Genomic DNA, 23,444 nt, shown 5'->3' on the forward strand with positions numbered 1-23,444 from the left:
ATATTTATATTATAGGATATTGTTAAGGTCCTATACTTAAGGTCTTTTCACTCACATTCGTAATTTTCTCTTCCTCTCCCTTCTTTCTCTATTTTTCTTTCCTTGTTTCTCATCTCTATTTTTCTCTTTCTCTTTGAAATGCTGTTTCTCTCCCTGTTTTATCTCTATTTTTATTTCTTGCAAATGTTCTCTTTCTGTCTGTCCCGTTTGTTATTTTCTTTCTCACTTTCTGATCCCTCTTTTTCTCTTTCTCTCTCACTTTCTCTCTCTTTTTATCATTTATCTTTTTCTTTTCTCTCTTTCTCTATGCTGTCTTGTTCTATTTTTCTTTCTCTCCTTTTCTTATTTCTCTCTTTCTCACTCTCTTATTGTAAAACCTCTTTCACTCTTTCTTGAAATGTCCCTCTCCCCCTTCTTTCTTTCTCTCTTTCTTTATTGCACAATGTCTGACCATTTCCTGTTTCATGCTGACTATTTTTGCACTATGATGACTTTGCACCAAATGCAATATTGCACAACCGTTACGATACCGACGTTATCACGACAACCCTGAATGTAACATCCCACATGCCGACATTTCTTGTGTAAATACCATGTAAATTATAACTATAGCCTTATCCCCCTTGTCTTATAACATTATCTTCTCTGTTCCTTTATCTTCTTGCTCATACCTCACTATGAATGTGTAAAACTGGAGTGTCATGCCCAATTTCGTTGTCACAATATGTTAGCCCATTTGTAACAATGACAATAAAGGTATATTATATTCTATTCTATTCTATTCTATGATTTACTAGTCCATCCCCTGCCAGAGTCCTTTTTCTACCATGTGGCCCCTGAGCCTATATAGGTTTGACACCCCTGACCTGTATAGTGCACCTCCTTGGTAGGCGTGTTGAGAGGAAAATCCATCACCAAATCCTCCCCCTGCTGCACAACAGACAGGTCACCACTTCTGGTCTCAAATACCACAGCAGAATTGACATTTCCTGAAAAGTCATAAAAAACGAAATAAAAGAGTGTAGGATTAGTGCAAAATAGCTCAGATGAAATAATTCTAGGGCCGCAACAAACAATTAATATCATAATTGAAAATAATTTGATTATTTTTTGATTAATCAATGAATCAGATCTCTTAAAGACATCTCTGAATTCTCCCTCTTTATATAAATATTGAAGTTTTGGACGGATAGAAAAATAGTGCACAAGTTCCGAATTAGGGACAGCATTGCACCCAGGCCAGTCTTTGAAGAATCTGTCTGGACTAAGAAGGACTCTTTAAAAACAGGAGTGATGAGAATGGGACTGTCACAGGACATAAAGGATTCCTCTGATTCTGTGATCCAGGTTGCATGATGTGGTAGGTTTTTCATGGTTAGGTCATTGAGGGGTTCTGCAAGTTAAGCAAAGTTGGACACAAACTCTTTGTAGTAACCAATTAGACCGAGGAAGGTTTTCACCCGTTTCTTTGTGGCAGACCAGGGCCAATTCAAAACGGTTTCACATTTCTGCAACCGATCCTATAGACCATGTAATCTGCTTCATCCAGACACAATCGACACTTGTTCGGATTGGCATTCAACCCCACACGGCTCTCCCCACTGCCTCCAACTGCGTCAGGTGGGTAATCCAGTCCTCACTGTGGAAAAGGATATCGTCAGGACAGGCTGCTGTGTTGTCACAATGTGGTCGCAGGATCTGATTCATCATCCTCTGGAAGATGGCGGGAACCCCATGTACCCCAAACTGAAGCACTCAATAGTGATACAGCCCATCTGGGGTGGAGAGGCAGTCTTCTCTTTGGCCCGGTCGGTTAGGGGCACCTACTACTAACTTTTGGTCAGGTCCAGGGACTGATGTACCAGGCGGTGTCCAACCGCTCAATGAGTTTATCTACCAGGGGCTGAAAAGCAGGAACACATCGCTGGCCACAGCTTTAGCAAAGGCGATGCATAGGGGTATGGCCTCGGGACTCTAAGTCGTATAATCCATAACTACTTAGATGATACGGTGGCCAGGGCTAGACTTGAGAAGGTTGACCTATGATGTCCATTGCAACCTGGTTGAACAGAGTTTCAATTACGGTTAAGGGAACCAAAAGGGTTGTGGTAAATTACCTTCAGACTCTTCATCTGAAACTCCCCACACTGCTGGCAGTAGTCCTGGACAGCCTTCTTTACTCCTGGCCTACAGTATTGTCCCAGGATACTCTCATAGGTTCTTTGTTCCCAAGTACATGCACACATGCATATTTGGAGGATAAAAAGGTAAGGCCTTTAACACCAAGTACATGCCTTCCTGGTGCTTCAGAGAGTAAATGGGATAATAAAGAAGGTGGATTACCTTCAAATTTTTCAAGATAAGCTTAAGTCAACAGCCTGAAGGTTGGGTCTTGGGCGCAGTTGGATGTTCCAACAGGACAATGACCCCAAAAACACATGAAAAGTGGGAATGGAATGGCTAAATCAGACTAGAATTAGGGTTTTTAATGGCCTTCCCAAAGTCCTGACTTAAACCCCTTTAAGAACTTATGGACAATGCTGAAGAAACAAATCCATGTCAGAAGGCCATCAAATTTACCTGAACTACACAAATTCTGTCAGAAGGAGTGGTCAAAGATTCAACGAGAAGCTTGCCATAAGTTTGTGGATGGCTACCAAAAAGCGCCTACCGTAAATTCCGGACTATAAGCCGCTACTTTTTTCCCAATTTTTCAACCCTGCGGCTTATTCAGAGATGCGGCCAATTTATGTAACTTTTTTAACGGCCGCCAGCGGCGCTCAAGTATGAGAGGTAAGATTCAGACCGGTGGATTATATGCGCAGAGGAAGATCACAAATTATGAGCGTGAACATACCCTGATCGTGCAAATTACACAAAATGAGTTCATGACGCAGGTTCCTTGTTATAAGCAATCGGGCATACTACTGGGATGTATGAGGTAAGGGAGCTTGGATCGACATCATTATGATAAAGTTTCTTTCCGACATGGAGAAAGACAACTTAAATATCAATATCAAGGGGGAAGAAGCGGATGGTCTACCGTGATTCCAATGATTACGGCATTTATTTCCTTAACAGACTAATTTACAGGTATGCGAGCGTCTTGTTAGTAGCGTGAGGTTACCTCCCAAAGGCACGGTCTAGGATGAAAGTTATATTATTATTACAGGCTTTGAAAACTCTCTCGATGTACTGTCTTTCTTTGTAAATATGTGTAATATGTATTTGCAACTGTATATTTTTGTAATTTATTTATTTGTATTTATTTGAGACACTTATTCTGCACGAGCAAATTAAAAAAGAGGGCCGGAGCAAACGCGGGCTGATGGGAAAGTGGAGACCGGTTTTTGTGGACACAGCGGATAATAATGGATATATATTTTTCCCACCCTTACCTTTGGAAGTATACACTTTTTTTCCTTGGATTACTATCAACGGGCACCCAGAATCTGCAGGTCTGCAACAAATTTTAAGTACCCATATCATTTTACGTTCATTTTGGCGGCTGTGATTTTTGGACTGTGTGCTTCAATGAAGGACATTTAGTTTCAATTGTGGGACTTGAAGTTTGGCTTGGATTAATTTTGTGTTTATTTGATGTGGGTGCATGCGGCTTATATACAGGTGCGGCTTGTGTATAGACAAAATCGGTTTTCCCCTTAAAATGTCATGGTGCGGCTTATAATCAGGTGCGCTCTATATTCCGGAATTTACAGTAATTGAAGTGAAAATGGCCAAGGGACATGTTACCAAATATCAGCTCTGCTGTATACAGACGCTACCCTACTTACGAACGAGATATGTTCCGATTGTTCGCAAGTTGAATTTGTTCGCAAGTTGCTTCAGTGCTATATTTTGTATGGAATGTATGTTTAAGATTTATATAAGTATGTTTAAGGCTTGTATAAGTAACCTGTATTGTTTTGTACCAAAAAATAAACATCTAATAAAATATTATTTCCTATAAAGATAAATAAAGGTTAGTTTAACTTACTTTTAAAAAATGAGCTTCAAGACTTAGGCGACTTCCTCTTCCGTTGTACAAAGTGGCCGAAAACAAGCATTTTCTCAACCGCATCAAGCTTTGAAGCCTTGAATGCACAATATATTTAACAGTAAAAATGTCAACTTTTTTAGCGCGCTGGAGATACAGTATAGTATGTACGAACTGGGACTGTGAAAAGAAGAGGATGCTGGGTGAGCTCTAACAACGCCACACGCTGGTAGGGGGGGAAGAAGCACTACAGTACTGTCCTGTACTCGGAAAAAGGTCCACAATACAAAATCTAACTTACAACAATGTCCAACTATCTACTGTTTTTCATAACTCGAATGTTCGTAAGTAGGGGAGTGTCTATAAATATTTTTGACCCAGCAGATTTGATCACTTTTTCTGTTAAGCCACAATAAAGTCATAAAAAAACCTCAAGAATATTTTTGTGACAAAGAACTCCCTCATAGAAAAATCACATTGTGTTCTTTAAAGTGTATGTAAATTTGACCGCAACAGTATGTTTTTCAAAAACATTGTTTTTTCTTTGCTTGATCAGTTAAAGAAAAGACTGCGTCCCAATTCTTGCAGGTGTAGGGTTTTTTCTTGCTTTAATTTTAGAAATTGCTAGGATTGAAACAATCAGTAAACAACTTTGCCTCTCAGGGTTGTTTGTGCCCCACTATAAATATTCTTTTTCTCTGAAGGATGCTAGAATTTCCTACACTGATAAAAAATATATATTACTTTGAGTTAGGGTTAGGGTTAAGTTCTGATATGAATTAGTAATCCCAAGAAAATTGATTCAATGAACCCGGACGATTGAAATAGCACACAGAGAATTAATAATAGGAGGAAAAAAGGGGAGGGGAAGCCGGAGATTATGACAGTTTTCAACCGCTGAAAGTCTGGAAGTTACTACCACAAAAAGAAAGTTTCCGCTATAATGCTGGTCGATTTGGGGAGATTCCCTTGTACAGAAAAAAGACTCAGTCTCGAGAACCAACAAACATGGAGTTATTATAATAACAGTAATAATAATAATAATATAAATACATTGTATTTCGGAGCGCCATTCAGGACACCAAAGGTCACTGTACGTATGAGTATGACACAGCAATCTGAAACCGTCATCTTACTTGGAGAGATTTGGTCTCGTGCTCCGAATGGTCGCAACGTGTGGCCAACGTGCTGAACTCAAGGCAGTGCAGGCCCGCACGGCCGTGCCACGCGACCAAAGTGTGATGAGTCAGTCAGGTAGGAGAAAAAGGGACCCGCCATCGCTCAGCCAATTCTTTTTATATGGACCGGTGACGCTTGACCAGATCATGCCTCTATTGGCATTGTCTCAGATATCTGATACTCTCAGTATCGGGTAATGGTGTTTGAAGTTGCTAAACTTGTCAGAAAGCCAAAGAAGTGATAACTTTGCATAATGTTCTGTACTTGAGGATATCACTCCAATCGACATAATTACGTACGGTGAGAACATTATTTTATCAATACATTGCCTTGGATGATTTAAGTATATTCAAAACGTCATGTTATCAGATTTCATTATGGTACATGGTGAATTGGTACGTCCGGGAATTGTCCAAAAGGGAACGCCGTTGTTCCATCCATTTCAAAATAAGTTATTTGAAACAAAGAAGGTGAAAGTCATTTTTGTGCTGGGCTTATTTGCTCTACACAGGTTTTGTTTGGATTTGTTTTTGTCATTAACTCCCCAATACACTGAGGTGGCACAATAGCTGGTATTACCTTTAACATTGGTTTAGGACCCATGCATGCAACACAGTCAGAATGAGATAAACTGGCAGCCATTCAACCATTAAGAGCCAGCTATTTATTTGCCCCTAATATCCCATTATTACCGTATTTTCCGCACTATAAGGCGCCCCTAAAAGCCTTTATTTTTTTCTAAAACTGACCATGCGCCTTATAATACAGTGCGCCTTATATATGGATTAATATTAAGTCGCAAGGTCTCGCAACAAAGGCAAGCGGCCGCCGACTAGATTTTTCCTCGTAGGCGATGTGGTCTGTGGTGTATGCTGGGATACATATGCCGGCGTTTCATTTCCCAGCCAATGTGTCAATCATCATTTGAATCGATCACTATTGGCTAAAGTTATTCGGAGGTAAAGGGGGCGGATCCTTTTTATTATTTACAGGCTCGCATAGGCTAAAGGGGCAAAACAAAGCCTGCAATTGGCCAAAAAAGATGAATGTGAATAGCAAGTTTGGTTGTCTACGGCATAGAGGAAACATGTTTTACCATTCTGTATTTGTAAATATTTTACTCTCCTGGATTTACTACACTCACGGATAAAAGAGGACCATGGTTGCACATTATTATTGAACGCAACGACTTCGGTGAGCTACTCCGGCTATATATTTTCCCGGTATCTTGTTTTAGAACGATTTTGATGTTTCTGCTTTTTTTAAATTAAACTCAATTCCAAGTGTTTATTGTCATGTGCACAGTAACGTTGCGAGCAAAAAAGAAAATAGAAACTAAGGAATGGTTGGCATTTCTTGAATCCCAAGACTTTAACCTTCCGAATGATATTTGGAACGATGCAATTGAGTGACATCGTACGGACACCGCATCCGCACGTGTCTACGACACGTATTTGCTTCTTTGCAAGCTTTCGGAATGTTAAGTTTGACTGAACTATCTGTTTTGTCGACGTTCCCATTGTAGCGCCTTATAATCCGGTGCGCCTTATGTATGGAAGATATAGGACCAAAAACTATTTTTTGGGGGTGCGCCCTATAACCCGGTGCGCCCTATAGTGCGGAAAATACGGTACCTAAAATTTTGAATCAATAATTTGGTTTTTTTATGTATTTTACTATGACACTTGCCTTTTGGTGTATTGGTTTACATGAAGTTCCTCTAAAGGAGTCATAGTTGAGTTCTTACAGATTATTATGGGGGAAAAAATCTGGCCTAGTAGAATATGGCCATAAGAGAAAACCCCAATGAGATGTATTGAAAAATTCTGCATTTGGCAGTTTAGGACTGTTATTTTTAATTTTAACACTAATCCTTGTTTATTGATTGTTATCTTGTTATGAAAATACTTTGCCTTGACACTCATTCCTGCAGCACAATAACTCTTGAGTTGTAATTAAAGAGTTCCAACTGAAATCTATCATACGTCCTATCAGGTACCACCAATACCATTCATACTCTCTGGCGCTTATTTGTTTGGTTTATGTGTTTGGTATTTTTAAACCCTCTTAAATTTCCAATAGGAACCCTTAATGCAGTTGTTATATTTGTTGCTATCCGATTGAATAATGATGCCATGATATGACCCATGGAACGAAGGGACTGTGAACCGTGTGTCAGCAACCCCTTTTGATCATGTGCAAAACAAAAGATTGATAATTTACATCATGTTGTGTTTGATTACTTTTAGGTGGTTTCCCAAAACACCAACTGCCCCCCCAAAAAATAGACAATGCCTCCCATCCAATTCGCCAGTACGTGATCATTTCGCAAATAGTCTTCAGCCTTAGGCTTCAGCTTGAGGCTTCCTCTGCTGCTTACAGTAGCCTTTAATTTATTCACTGCCTTTGGCTGTTGTTAGACCCCCCAAAAGACAGACTTTGCTCACTAATTATTTGGAAACTCTATGTAAAAGGATGTTTTAACAATGTGACAAATGAACCCAAGGTGACCTTTCAGCTATTTTTATAGCTGTTAATAAAACCTGGAAATTGCCAGCTGTTCTTTTTTTTAAATCTCCCGGCTCATCAAGGGGTCGCATCGTGGTGAGTGTTGCAATAAAGTCATTACTTTGTTCAATTGATCTTTGTTTCCTTATGTGTTTCACATTCTAGCATTTATTTCATTTATGTATTTATTTATTTCATTTATTCATGTATCATTTACCAGCTCGGTGGCCTTGGTTAGGGCGCCCGCCCCGAGACTGGGAGGTTGCTGGTTCAAGCCTCGGTCGAGTCATACCTAAGGCTTACAACATTGGTACTCATTGCCTCCCTGCTTGGCGCTTGGCATTAGTTGGGGGGTTTGGTCACCTAATGACTCCCAACACATTAGTTGGGTTGAGCGAGGGGGCTGGGAATCCCCTCCTCTGTATCAATATCCCAGAAAGAGTCAGAAATGTTAATGTGTTCTTGACTCTAGCCACCTCCCACTATAGCGCCGGTATATCTATATGTATTTATCTTTTAAACAATTGGAGTCTATCAGGTTTACCAAACATTTTAAGGTGTTAGTTCTAAACTTGCGATTTTTACATATTATTTAGTAAATCAAAATGTTCTATTCACTTCCCTTTTAATGGCTTTTTTTTAATCCTGCCTTTCATTTTCATCATTAACCCTAGACTTTGTGGATGATAAACAAAATGGTGTTTTGAATCAAAGTGAAACTTTTTTTGTACTGTTAGTGCATCACGATAGTCTGTCAGCATAAATCTATAATCATTTTCCTCACATTAAATTAATTAAATAAAACCCTAAAACAAGATAAAATGAAGGATAAACGTTTCAATTTCCCTTTATATGTTTTTACTCATGCCTAGCATTTTGAATTATGTTTAGCTAAACATCAAACATGCATTAAAAACATTTTTAAACAGGTCATACTTGTGCTATCATCTCTCCTGTTGAGACATAGCAATCATTAATTACTCAAAATATCTGCACATTCATGTAAATTTTGGGTAAAATTAATTTATTATGTGATAACACAAATATTTTTTTTATTATTGTTTTTATTTAATTGCCCCTTGTTTATGCCACCATTCCTAATTGTCGGGCATTTTTTGCATAAGCTTTTGGTCATCAAAACGTTATTGACTCAATGCTAATATCACAAATTGAACCTTACAATCGACCACTTGTGTGAAAAGTTTTTAATAATCTGGTAATACTAATGCTATGGCAAACTTTTTCCCTCAAAAGCTTTTCTGAAACTTGTGTACATTCTAACGATGATGTCATTTTGAGGTTTTCAGCATGGATTAATTTATTAAAACTGCGATTACCGAGGTCTACTTAAAACCACCCGCGATAAGTAAAAATCCGCGAAGTAGCGGCGCAAAAAAAAAAGCCATCTCCGGGCAGTGGGCAGGGGACACCCTGAACTGGTTGCCAGCCAATCGCAGCTGCAAATCACATTAGTTCTCGCAGCCTGCTGCGTTCTTCATCGACGCACGAGCCGAGTGATCCACCGCTAAGAGTCGTACAGCTGGACGATTTTACGTCCGCCCGGGACGATTGGAGACAAATTCACGACAGGGCTTTTACTTGCGCCGCACCGCAGGTGCCGTTCGGTCGCTCCCGCGAGCGAGCCCCTAACCCACGGCGCGGGTACTTTCGGGCGCGATACGCACGACACCGACACAGTTATGGGGGTCCCGCGCACGTCCGCCGCCTTTTGCCCACCGCGTGCGGACGGCCGCCTGTCTCGCGCCGCGCTACTGGGGTCGTCGGACGAGCGGGCTCCCCCCAGTTACGGGAGTAGCCCGATCACGCCCACCGCCTTTTCTCGTGTCGCGCGTGTGACGCTGCGTCCGCCGAACTCGCTCCGTCGCGCGGCCCGGGAGTGACCTCCGCCGACTCCCCACCCCTGTCTGACGTTCCGCCAAAAAAACCTGCAAAAAGTGAAAATCTTCAAAAAAAAAATAAAAAAATTAACCATTACAGACTGCGAAGCTCTGAAGCCGCGAACGTCGAACCGCGAAGTAACGAGGTCCCACTGTACTTTCTAGCTGCAAGATGAACACAGGTTACCATAATGGGGGTTTCTTGCTTATTAGTCAAATTCTGGGTGGACCAGGGTTACTATGCTTCCAGAGTCTATTTCCCACTCTCACTGGGAACCTATGGGCTCGTTTCCCTTTGTGGGCCAAAAGGGAAGTGATATTCTTACAGAGGTCACCTTGGGGTTCAAAGGGGCTGGCCGAGAACATTAACCCATCCATCTTGGGGGAATTCCAGGCAGGGTGACCCACCACCCCGCAGGTAAGCATTTTTCTAAATCTCGGTTCACAAGGGGGAATTTGTCCTGAGCAGGAAGAGGATTAAAAGCCTTTGGGGGCTCTGGTGGTACCTTCATTGGCTGTCCCTCGTTTGGGCTCATACTGGTGAGATGGGGTCGTAGGTCCAAGTGTGGAAACGTTGGGCGCGGGGTTGCAAGTTGTGATCATAGTGGGCCAGGATGGCCACTTTCAGGGCAAGGTAGCTGTTCACACCTCTGAGCTTCCACCGACAAAAAGGAGCGAGAATGCCGGCCCATTCTTCTCTAGGCCACTCTCCCATCTAGCTGTGCATTCAAATACTTCTAGGTAGACCTCAACGTCGTCTTCAGAGGTCAGCTTGGCCAGGACCTTGCTGAAATCCATGTGGCTCCCAGCAGTAACCATCGTTTAGCAGACTTGGCGTAGGCTATCTTGTAGGGCCTGCAGGATCTGAGTTTGTGGATTTGGTCCTTCATTACGGAGCTTAAGTTTTGTTTTTGGTTGCGTGTCTCCTAGTGTAGAACCCTGGCAGGCCGCATTGCCTACATTCTCCACCAAATGTGACAACCCGGGAAATCAGGTAGGTTTTACACAACCAAGAGACAGAAATTAACACGAAGTAAACTTTTTGACTGCACAAAACGTTCAGGGGAAATGGGGGTGTGGTACAAAACTAACTTATGTTCTTCTCTAAAACGGAGAAGGGCTTGCTGTGGTCAGCAGGGCTTTTGTTCAGTAACATCACAATGGTCCTTTAATCTCCCCCTCCTTGGCGGGAATACCTTAGCCAGACCTGGGCACTCCGGTCCTGGAGGGCCGTATGTTCTGCATGATTTTTGAGGTTTCTCTGATCCAATACAGGTGATTCCAATCACCTGTATCGTTAACGAGCACTTGCTAGCTTGCTAACGAGGTTATTATTTGTATCACCTGAGTTAAAGAAGAGGAAACTTCAAAATCTGGCAGGACGTATGGCCCCCCAGGACCAGAGCGCCCAGGTCTGCCTGACAAAAGAAAGTTCCTCTTCTTTGTTCAAAAAGGATTCTGCAACTGACCGCTGACCCCAGAGGCGGTGGGAGATTGACACATTTAGTGCATAAATGTGGTCATCTCTCCTCTCTAGGAAGCGGCGCTTAAATGCTGCTCTTTGGACAATCAGTGGATTGGCTTCAGGTTTGAACACACTAGGGCTCCAATTAATTGCAGGTCTGCACTAGGAGGTAGCGGTGGTTCACGACCTCACCCAAAAGGAAAGGTCGTGTCCGCCCACCCGGTGCGGCCTGCCTTTATGTGTGGGTCCTTGGGTTGCCACAAAGTGTTTGTCGGTTAACTAGACAATAAATAAAAATACGCACAAATATATGCTATAGACCTGCAAATATGTAAGATACTCTTTTCCTACCTCCTCATAAAATGATCATATTATATTTAAACTTCCTGTCCTGTGGTGAGGGGCCCTCTCCCTCGGGGAGGTGTGAGAATTCTCCTACTGCGGTCCGTTGCGTGACGTAAGAGGCGATTAAGTGGAGGGAGCGAAGGGACTGGGGATCCTCTCCTCTCTATCTCTGCTTCGTAAGAGACAGCAAGGCAAAGAAAGGGGGACGGGAGACCGAAGGGTCTCGCAAACCCTAGTTATATGGTCACTAAATGTGAGAGGATGTGGAAGTAAAGCGATTCAGTGGAAGAAAGAATAAATCAGAAGGATGATGTGTTAACCTTAAGTGAAACAAAGATGAAAGGAAAGGGTGAATTACAGCTTGGAGGCATGTATGGTAGAAAGTCTGGAATTACGGGTGGACATGCTAGAGAAGGAGTTTGTGTGGTTGTGAGTGAGAAAGCAAAGGAAAAGCTGGTGGAGGGGAAATAGATATCTTCCAGCTTGATGTGGGTGCGATTAAAGTGGGGTGTAGAAGTATGGATGTTTATAAGTGCATATGGACCTGGTTCAGAAAGAAGTGCTGAGGATAGAGAGGAATTCTGGAAGAATTTGTCCGAATGTGTGGCAAGTGCGAAAGAGGGGTGGAAAGTGGTAACACTCGGTAACCTGAATGCTAGACTGGGTGATGGAATGGTTGAAAATGTGGTTGGTAGATATGGAATACCAGGAAGAAATGACAGTGGGAAGAAATTGATTGAGTTATGTGTGGAAAATTAGTTTGTGATTGCGAATACGTTGTTTGAAAAGAGGGACGTGAATATGCTTTTGTCAGAGTGGATGGTGGTGTGATGGTGGATAGAGGACTGATGGATTATGTAGTGGTTAGGATAGGGATGTTAAGTAGATTGTTGGATGTGTATGTTTATAGAGGTGAAATGAGTGGTATGTCCGATCACTTTTATGTGGAAGAAAAACTGAGAATAGATGGATTGTGGAGGGCGAGCGGTTTAAGAAGGAAGTGTTGAGGAGTCCGAAAGAAGTGCGTGGAATGAGAAAAGTTGGTCGAGGTATTAGGAAGGGAATTGAATGGTGGAATGATAAGGTCTCAGAGGCTGTGACAGAGAAGAGATGCGCCTTTGAGGTGTGGCTGCAAGATAAGAGAGGTGATGTAAATGAGAGGTATAAAGTGAAGAAAAGGTTGGTAAAAGAGGCAGCGGAACTACCAAAAAGGAAAGCAAATGATGAATGCTGTCAAAAGATAGGAGTGAACTTTAAGGAAAGGAGAAAAGTGTTCTGAAAAGAAGTCAATAGAGTAAGAAAGTGCGAAGATAAAGTGAAAGATAGGGACGGTAGTTTGCTGGTTTGTGGTAGTGTAGTCAGGACGAGATGGAAGGAGTATTTTGAGGAGTTGCTGAATGTGGAGGATGGGAGAGAAGGGAGAGTCGATTCGTTTTGTGGTATGGGGAGAATGCTCGTGTTGGGTGATGTACATGTAAAGGCTGTGGAAATATGGGAGGTGTAAGAGGCAGTGAAAAAAATGAAAGGCACCTAGGTTGGATGGTTGTACTGCTAAATGCTTGAAGAAAGGTAGCATGGCTATGATTGAATTTCATGACAATTTTTTTGTGATGATGCAATAAAAAAAGGAAACCTGCACTCTTATTTGCAATTATTTAACACACATAGTGACTCATAAATCACTTGAGACAACCAATAGATGATCTAATTAGTTGCCAACGCTTAATCATCAATTTTATCGACTTTATTGATTCGTTGTTAAAGCTCTAAATAATTCCACTCCTTGTGTGTCATTAATTTGCTGTGTGGACATACTGCATTGTGAATATTAAATTTGCACTGTATATTACTTTAAAAAAATTAATGTCTCACGCTTGTGTTTGAAGAGAACGGCAGCAGAGGCGAGAGTTGCATGACCGCACAAATTGACCTCTGTGGTTGGTGTGAACCAACGGAGACGGAACCTCGAACCTGTCCAATCAGAGAATAGTATTTCACTGGTTTTAAGTGTTGGCCATGTACTTTAAAAAGATCACTAGATATAGTTACTCACTACACAAAGTAACTGAGTTTGTAACTGAGTTACTCTATAGCATGGGACTCCGACCTTTTAAACGTTGAGCTACTTTTTGCTACTTATCAGTGTGTAAGGCACCCACTTGATAATATATAATAACTTATCTTGTACGAGTTACAGGTGAATCATTTGAAGTAGGGAGGAGAAAGAAAGAAAGACGTAAAGACATAAAGAAGGAAAGAAAACAATTCATAGAAGGAAAAAGAGATACAGAGAAGAAAAGGACAGAGAAAGAATGAAAGAGTGAAAGAAAAACAGACAGGTAGATGTGTTACAGAACCTTGTAATATCTATGTTACCAGTACTTATAAACAGTTGCTTGCGAAAATATTTGGCCCCCTTGAACTTTGTGACCTTTTGCCACATTTCAGACTTCAAACATCAACATATAAAACTACAATTTCTTGTGAAGCATCAACAATAAGTGGGACACAATCATGAAGTGGAACACAATTTATTGGATATTTTAAACTTTTTTAACAAATAAAAATTGAAAAGGTGGGTGTGCAAAATTATTCAGCCCCTTTACTTTCAGTCCAGCAAACTCTGTCCAGAAGTTCAGTGAGGATCTCTGAATGATTCAATGTTGATCTAAATGACTAACGATAATAAATGGAATCCACCTGTGTGTAATCAAGTCTCTGTATGAATACACTTACACTGTAACAGTCTCAGAGGTCTGTTTAAAGCGCAGAGAGCATCATGAAGAACAAGGAACACACCAGGCAGGTCCGAGATACTGTTTTGGAGAAGTTTAAAGCTGGATTTGGAAACAAAAAGATTTCCCAACCTCTAAACATCCCACGGATCACTGTGCAAGCAATAATATTGAAATGGAAGGAGTGTCAGATCACTGCAAATCTACCAAGATTGGGCCGTCCTCCTAAACTTTCAGCTCATACAAGGAGAAAATTGATCAGAGATGCGGCCTAGAGGCCCATGATAACTCTGAATGAACTGGTCTACAGGTGAGGTGGGAGAATCTATCCACAGGACAACAATCAGTTGTATACTGCACAAATCTGGCCTTAATGGAAGGGACAGGGAAGATGGTTAAAATTGGTGGGAAGATGGAATGGGCAAAAATATCAGTTTCTCGTTGTGCAAAACTGATATAAACATACCCCAAACGACCTGCAGCTGTAATCGCAGCAAAAGGTGGCGCTACAAAGTATTAACTCAATGGGGCTGAGTAATTTTGCACACCTACTTTTTCGTTTTTTATTTGTTAAATTTTTTTAAAATTTCCAATAAAGTGTGTTCCACTTAATGATTGTGTCTCACTTATTGTTGATTCTACACAAGAAATTACAGTTTTATATCTTTATGTTTGAAGTCTGAAATGTTGCAAAAGGTCACAAAGTTCAAGGGGGCAAAAAGTTTCGCAAGCCACTGTATAAATAAATAGATATGTATATATATATATATATATATATATATATATATATATATATATATATATATATATATATATATAAAATCTAAAAATAAAACGATAAAATACATAACATTTTAACCTTTTTTTATACTCAACAAATAAAGTCAAAAAAAATACTTGACTTTATAAGAGAAATAATATTTTTTTATAAATGCTGTTTTGTTTTTGTTTTTGTAAAAACAAACAGTCCCATGTATCCATGTATTTAATAATGTATACGAGCTTCTCTTATTATCAAGTGACATATTAGTGTACATTTCGCCGCTAGATATTGCTTTATTTACAAGTGTTACAAAGCACAAGGAAGAAAAACAATTTAGAGGATGTAGTACTGCTGGCAATCAGGGAAACGCATATCTCATTCATATTGTGGATGTCAGTGAACACTAGCATGGACTCTCCTGTCTCCTACTGCACACAGTTTGTGCTTCAGGCCCCTTGGAGGGAGCAGCTCTTCCAGCTTATCCCTTTGTTGTAGTGATGGGAATTCCATCCCTTTTCTGAAAAACCGCTCTTTCGGCTCAGCTGACTAAAAACAGCCAGCTGTTTCGGCTCCAAAGTAACTCTTCAGATTTTTTTTGTTGCCGTTTAATCCATATATTACCAATTACAATGTATTGTCATGCACACAATTACTTAAAAAGGGGGAACATACAGCAAAATCCCCCCAAAATACAACAATGAAGAAAAGAGACGAGAGAAAAAGAAAAATACAAAAGAAAAAAGAGTGAAAAAAAGAAAAAAACATAAATAAGCAATAAAAACAAGTAAAAAGCTAGGGGGGAAAACACGCAAAAAAGAAGAAAAAAATAGGAAAAATGAAAAAGCAAGAAAAACAAAGAAAAAAATCAACAAAAAAGAAATAAAAGAAGAGAAAAGAGAAAATGAGAGAAGAAAATATGAAAAAAGGAAGAAAATTAGGTAAAAAGATAGAAAAGGGGAAAAAAAGGAAAAAGAAAAACAAAACAAAAAAATAACAGTTGAGTCCAAGGAAGACACAGACTACGGAGACTAAAACAGCCCTTCTCTTCCAATTTTTTTTCGATAAACGAGAGATTAAAAAATACAGAATAAAAAAATAGGTAAGAAAAAATAAAAATGAGTCAAGAAAGAAAAACTGGAATAAAAAGAAAAGTAAAGGGAACGCAAAGAAGGACAAAAGAGAAAAGAAAGAAAATCAGAAATGAAAAATATTTTTTAAATGTTTTTTTTTCTTTCTGTTTTCCTTTTTATCTTTCATTCCTTTTTTCTTTTATTTTTTTCCTTTGCTTTTCCTTTTCCTGTCCTTTCCTGTTTTACTTTTTTTTTTTTTTTTTTTACAATTTTTCTCTTTTTCTTTTCTTTTCTTTTCTTTTCTTTTTAGTTGTGATGGCCTGCCACTCACAACACACATCACCAACTGAGCTGTAAGACAGTGTTAATGTGTTGTGAGTGGCAAGGCCACACAACTATTAATCTCGTCCAAAATCTTATCATTTCATCTTCTTACATAAAAGTTTGTCTCGCTTCTTCTCACAGAGCTATTACAGTACCCCAACGATTTGTACACCAAAAATTACCATAACAACACAATTAGCCGTCAAACGAGAAAAAAGCGACATAGACAATGAATGGAGAGAGAACGGGCCAATCCAAAATGCATGGGCCCATTCATTTCAATTGGTAGCCATGGTAACCACGGAGTTTCCAGAGGTGGTTTGAGTGGGTGACTGACGCACATTAAATTTAACCAGGTGTAACAGAGTTGAAATTTGATTGTTTTGAGTGTTTTTTTTTGAATTCTCACAAAATCCGTGTTTTTGTTGCATTACTGTTAAATTCCGGTACCTCATTCATTTGTTAAGTCATGGGCGTCTGCAACTGTCGTTTTTCGTTTGGCACTTTATGGGCTTCAGCTAAATACCATCGTGCTGAAGGTATGATGTGCCCAATATCAGATGGATAAAAAAATGCATATTTTGCTAGATATAGGAGCTGCTTTCACAAATTATTTTTGTATATAAAGATATATAAGTTGTGCTGAATGATGCATATAAAAAAGCACTAAATTAAAAGTAAAGTAATGCAGCTTGAAACGATGGTGCAACATGTTTTGATGCAAATACGCCACGAAGTGCGGCCTGTTGAGTGATGTCCCGTTTAAGTATTTTTAATGTTTTAGATGATTGCAGTCGTGAACAGATGCCCTGACTTTCGTATTGTTTTGTTTACTGAATGCAGGTACGTGGGAAAGCTATGTTCATTGTTATTATTAAAGTTTCACTATTAATGTGCTCGCATGTTGTCTGCTGACCGTAGCTTCAGCTAAATATCATCGCGCTGAAGATGATTGCAGTTGTGAACAGATGCCCTGACTTTTTTATTGTTTTGTTTGCTGAATGCAGGCAATAAACAGAGTGACTGTGAACCTTTGTGTCGCACATGATTTAGGGTTGTTACACATGGGTAAATGGTGAATGCTATGTGCTCTACTAGCAAAGTGTTGGGCTGGCTAAGCCAGCCCAAATATTAGCGCAAGGTAGCTGTAAACACTGTCGGTGATGAGTTGGGGTGGCTTAGCCAGCCCAAATATTAGCGGCTGCTAGCTTTAAACACTGTCAGCAATGAGCTAACAAGTCATAATAACAGCTAAATCCTAACAGCTTGATAACAAATTATGCTAATGCATACATGTTAACAAGTAATGCTTATAGCTACATGATTACTGCTTCATGCTAAGACATTATGCTAACAGCTACATACTAACTGCTACTTTCTTATAAATTATGCTAATGGATACTTGCTAACAGTTAAAAATTAACAAAATATGCTGACAGCTACATCCTGACAAATTATGCTAATGGCAACATGTAAACAGTTCATGCTAACGGCTAAAGGCTAACTGCTTCATGCTAACAAATTATGCTAATGAAAACATGCTAAAGACTTCATTTTTACAAATTATGCTAACGGCTACATACTAATGAGTTATGCTAATGAATATATGATAAAAGTGATGCTAATGGCTACATGCTAACTGTTTCATGCTAAGAAATTATGCTAATGGTAAAATGCTAACGAATCAATGTTTACAAATTATGCTAACGGCTACATGTTAAAAAAATTATGCTAATGGTTGCATGCTAAAAAGTGATGCTAACGACAAAATGCTAACTGCTTCATACTAAAAAATTATGCCAATGATAAAATGCTAACAGCTCAATGTTTACAAAATAACAGATACACGCTAATGAGTTATGCTAATGGTCACATGTTAAAATGTGATGCTAATGGCTAAAGGCTAACTGCTTCATGCTAAAAAAGCATGTTAATGCTAACGGCTACTTGTTAACCAATTATGCTGACGGCTACATGCTAATGAGTTATGCTAATTGTAAAATACTAACAGCTCAATGTTTACAAATTATGCTAATGGGTACATGCTAATGAGTTATGCCAATGTATACATGCTAAAAAGTGATGCTAACGGCCAAATGATAACTGCTTCACGCTACAAATTATGCTAATGCTGAAATGCTAACGGCTCAATGTTTACAAATTATGCTAGCGGCCACATAGTAATGAGTTATGCTAATGGGTACATGCTAAAAAGTGATGCTAACGGCTAAATTCTAACTGCTTTATGTTAAAGTATTACACTAATGCTAAAATGCTAACGGACACATGTCAACAAATTATGTCTCAAATCACCCACTCGTTAGCAACCACCAATGGTTAAATTTCATGTGGGACATTGACTCACTTGGGCCACCTACCGGACACCTACCGGTATCATCTTCCTGATCCATCACAACTCTCACAATTGCCTCGGGAATTGTCTAGTTTTATTTATTTTCTGTTTTTTCCTATTTATCTTATTTTCAAAAGTAATAAGGTGCATTCTGGTCACTGAGTCTCCGTATATTTCTCTTTTTTTGTTGTGCTTTTAGCACTCTTTTTCAGTGGCACTAGAGAATAAGGTGACATCTAGTGGGAAAATAATACACACTGTCCCTTAAACTTTCACATTAAGGCAGGGGCCTCAAACTAGCGCCCTGCAACGACTCCCAGGATGCTAATTTGAGACCCCTAATCTTGTATTTTTTACTGACTACAATTCATATTACAGAATTGCACTACTCTTCTAGCTATAGCTTTGTATTGAGACCTTGACAAAAAAATACTTGGTCATCATCATTCAAACTTCTTTTTTTCTCGCCTGTTGTGAAATCCTCAAAACGTGTCTCGACTGCGGTGATGAAGACTGTTTCTGATAAGTTCATCTCTGCTGCGATTTTTTGATACAATTCGTCATGCAGCTCCTGTCAAAAAACAAATGCAGGGATACTATTTTAAATAAATGAAACTTTATTTCAAACGTGATAAAAACACAAATGAAGCAAAACAAGTCAAAAAAACAAAAACAATGTTACTGTAACATGTCCGAAAAGGATAGGAAGTATATGATTTTTTTTAATAATAGTGTTTTACAGCTAGATCCCCTGTGTATTTACATATAACAAACACCTCACGAATAAACATATTTACACAGGTTCTGTGAATGCACAGTCACTTCATCATTATCATTATCATTATTGTCACCATCACTATTTTTACTGCCATCATCATCATTTTTGTCTCCATGAATTTCGAGGTTGTACTTTACCGAAGGCACACCCCTACGACCCTAGTGGTTAAGGGAACCACGTATAATAAGAGTATACATTTTATTAACAATAATTCTCAGTGGTGTTCATGGTGAAAACAGACTAATTTGTGGTGTGTTGTCCATCATACAAAGTACATTTGAACCTGCTGTAGAGGGGTGGCTGCCCCCAAGCAGCTGGACCACCCATTACTAAGTGTCTAGAACTGTGCATTAAAAAGACAAGACATGGGAGCTTGAGCCAGATACCTCCGGCATCAAAACTCCCGCTTGTCTGCCCCAACTATGAGTTGTGCAGGTTTGTCTGCTTTGTGTTATTATTAAAAGTTATCTCTATGTGATTGTCCATCCATCCATTGGTGCTGGAGCCCATCCCAGCTGTCTTTGGGCCGTGGACTGGGGACACCCTCAACTGGTTGCCAGCGAGTCGCAGGGCACACAGGGACAGACAATTGGCTCGCTCATTCACACTTAGGGACAATTTTGACTGGCCAAATAACCTAACATGCATGTTTTTGGAATGTGGGAGGAAACCCACAGAAGCACGAGGAGAACATGCAAACTCCACACAGGAGGTTCGATCTCATGACCTCAGAACTGTGCCGCACACGCGCTAACCACTGTCCCGCCGTGCTGCCCTCCATGTGATTGTATACCGATTTATTTAGTTTAGTTTTTACAATAATCACAAACATATTCATTCACCTAGTTGTTTTGTCTATTAATATAAATCTAGATCAATTGTCTCAAATTTAATTTAGTTGGGGTTTCTGAAGCTAGGATCCATGTGACGTTGGGCCAAAAACAGCACTGATAAAAACATTCCTCGGTTCTTAAAGTAACAGTGTTTTATATATCTCCACTACATGTTGCCATCATGAGTAGGCAACCAAAAATTAGTCGAAGAAAGACTACAAACTACGGTGACTGAAAGTGAGCAAAAAGCACCCCTTCACTTACAATTTTTACCCAGCCTTTCAAAAAAGAAAAACAAAAAAGAAGGGGGGAAAAGGAAAACTGAAATAAAAAGAAATAAAAATGGGAAAAAACGAAAAGAAGGAAAGAAAAAAAAGACAAAAACTGAAAAAAGCAATTTTCTCTTTCTTCATTTATTTATTTTCATCATTTTTCATTTTTCTCTTCCTTTTTTTCTGAGTTCTTGAGTTTTACTTTTTTTTTTCCCCCTTTTTCTCTTTTCCTTTTTATGGTTCTATTTTCTTTTATTTTTGTATGTAGTTTATTTCTTTTTTTCAAAAGTATAGGATGCTTGGGCCACTTTATGTCTCTGTGCTTTTAGCACTCGTTTTTCAGTGGGAGGACAGAATGCAGCGATATCTAGTGGGCACATAATACACACAGTCCCTTTAACTTTCATATTAAGGCTGGGGCCTCAAACTATTGTTCTGGGGGCCACAAGTTGAGACCCCGATCTGGATTGTAATGAATTTTCACAATGTAATGGTGACAGCAATATCATAATAATAACAACGTTCAACAAAATCAATTAGAATAATCCTATTGTTGATAATAATAATAATAACCACAACAATAACAACAACAACAACAAAGATAATACCGTAAATTCCGGACTATAAGCCGCGCTCAAAAGGTAAGATTTAGACTGCAACTTCTTAGCTTGTGCACAAATTAAATTAGCGTAGACATATTCTCATCATGCAAATTGCAAAAAGAAAGGCACATGACGCAGCTTTCAAGCTAAACGCAATCGAGCAGTCCAATATAGAAGGAAACAAAGCTACTGCATGTGAACTTTATTTTGCAAGCGTGTTGCTAGCGTGTTTTTGAATAAGGGAGCGTGGGACGACGTCTACATGACAAAGTCTCTTTCCAATACTGAAGGAGGATGACTTTGATGACTTCAGTTATAAGCGCGAGGATGGGGATGGTTTACCGTGGTTTTTAAATGTAGGGTATGTTTTTTTAACAGATCAGTTTATTGTGTTGCGAGCGTGTTGCTAGTAGCGTTTTGCTACCCTTCACAGAAACGGTTTGGGATGAAAGTTATAATATTATTATTAAAGCTTTGAAAACTCTCTTGGTGTACCGTCTTTCTTTGTAAATATGTGTAACCATGTATAATATGTATTTGCAACTGTATATTTGTGTAATGTATTTATTTTAGAAACTTATTCTGTTTTTCACGAGCAAATGAGAAAGAAGGGGCGGGGCAAACTCGGGCTGTGTATTTTAGACTGTGTCGGGTATGGGTTAATTTTGTGTTTGTATTGCATTTTTTTCAATGTGGGTGCATGCGGCTAATATACAGGTGCGGCTTGTGTATGTAAAAAATCGGTTTTCCTCCCGAAATGTGGTAGGTGCGGCTTACAATCAGGTGCGCTCTATAGTCCGGAATTTACGGTCGTCATGTGTTAATACCTAAACTTCTTATATGTAATAACTTGTGAAGCCCTTTGAGACTATTTGTGATTAAGGGCTATACAAATAAAAATGACTTGACTTGACTAGTGATAATAATAATAATAACAAGCATATTTATTAGCTTGACTCTTCTATTGACTGTATAAGGATTTTGCTCACTAACATTTGGATACTGATAGTAATAATAGTTAAAATAATACCTAACTTATTCTTAGTTTTACCCATCTATCAACACTTATAATGATACTAATCACTGAATATCATCTATCCATCCATTATCTACACCACTTATCCTCAGTAGGGTCGGGGGGGTGCTGGAGCCCATCCCGGCTATCCTTCGGCAGTGGGCAGGGGACATCCTGAACTGATTGCCAGCCAGTCGCAGGGCACACGGAGACAGACAACTCACGCGCTCATTCACAACTACACAATTTAGACCGGTCAATCAACCTGACATGCATTTTTTAGAATGTGGGAGGAAACTGGAGTGTCCGGAGGAAACCCACGCAAACTCCACACAGGAAGGTCCGATCTCAAGACCTCAGAACTGTGCCGCACACGCGCTAACCACTGCAACACCGTGCTGCCCCTAAATATCATTCATACATCAATAATAATGACAATAATAACCTCAATAGTGAAAATAACAGTAAAGAACAGTTATGGAAATAATAAATAGAATTAGAATAAGGTGGGTAACCATCCATTTTCTATGCAGTAATAATCGCACATGCAAATGAATCATGTTTAGGATTATGATCAACTCTGCTTTTGCTATCTGAAACTTACTTTGTTAGCTTTATTTTTACATCCCCAGCAAATAACTATTGGAGCTTTTCCTACTTACCTGGTTTAAAAGACAAACAGCTGCTGGGTTCCCTTTGAATGGGGAATTAGTAAAAGCGTCCACTATAAAAACAGGAATCTCCATTGTGAATATGAAACACTAATCCAACGGCGCTTTTATGTGTTGCTTGGACTTTGACCTGGGCTGTTTGTATTACAAGACAGAGTTGCTAAATGCACAAAGTGCATCCTACCCAGGGCAGAACAGGGGATGAAATTAGGCGGGTAGTGTTTATCTTGACGACATCGCCTGACATTTGTCTTAATTTTTTTCTATAGCGTTGTGGGGGGAGAAGAGGTTTTTGGGGTAGGGGGCGGGGGTACAATTGGGGCAAGTGCCCATTCTGGGCACACTCTGCCCACCCAAAGAAAAGTGAATGTAGTAGTGACAGCAGTCCGGGTAGTGCATATGCCAATATTGTGTGTCCTCATTTTAAAGGACTCTTTGTACTTTTTATACAGTTTACATGCAAATGTGAATGGAGGAATCCAGTTTTTCTACTTTTGGGACCGCCTGACATTTGTCTTAATTTTTTTCTATAGCGTTGTGGGGGGAGAAGAGGTTTTTGGGGTAGGGGGCGGGGGTACAATTGGGGCAAGTGCCCATTCTGGGCACACTCTGCCCACCCAAAGAAAAGTGAATGTA

At 39.6% G+C, this 23,444-nt stretch overlaps 1 protein-coding gene and 1 pseudogene across 5 annotated transcripts in view; both read right to left on the reverse strand.

Annotated features, from left to right (window-relative positions):
• Positions 1–22,966, reverse strand: part of pbld (phenazine biosynthesis like protein domain containing) — a 75,200-nt gene extending 52,234 nt beyond the window's left edge. For 3 of the 5 annotated variants that reach the window (XM_088334856.1, XM_088334855.1, XM_088334860.1), the window contains exons 1-4: positions 22,800–22,966; positions 19,106–19,208; positions 13,265–13,363; positions 880–989 (exon numbers count right to left, since the gene is read on the reverse strand). In XM_088334856.1, the coding sequence (XP_088190982.1) occupies positions 880–989; positions 13,265–13,363; positions 19,106–19,208; positions 22,800–22,883 (396 nt within the window). In that variant the 5' untranslated portion in view covers positions 22,884–22,966. The remainder of the gene's footprint in view (positions 1–879; positions 990–13,264; positions 13,364–19,105; positions 19,209–22,799) is intronic. The other 2 variants (XM_088334858.1, XM_088334857.1) reach the window with 1 other exon arrangement.
• On the reverse strand, positions 9,070–9,218 carry LOC148368140 (5.8S ribosomal RNA; annotated as a pseudogene).
• Positions 22,967–23,444: the final 478 nt, after the last annotated feature.

Source organism: Urocampus carinirostris, chromosome 4 (assembly GCF_059441175.1).
Source record: "Urocampus carinirostris isolate Australia breed hairy pipefish chromosome 4, RoL_Ucar_1.0, whole genome shotgun sequence".
Taxonomy (NCBI): Eukaryota; Metazoa; Chordata; class Actinopteri; order Syngnathiformes; family Syngnathidae; genus Urocampus; species Urocampus carinirostris.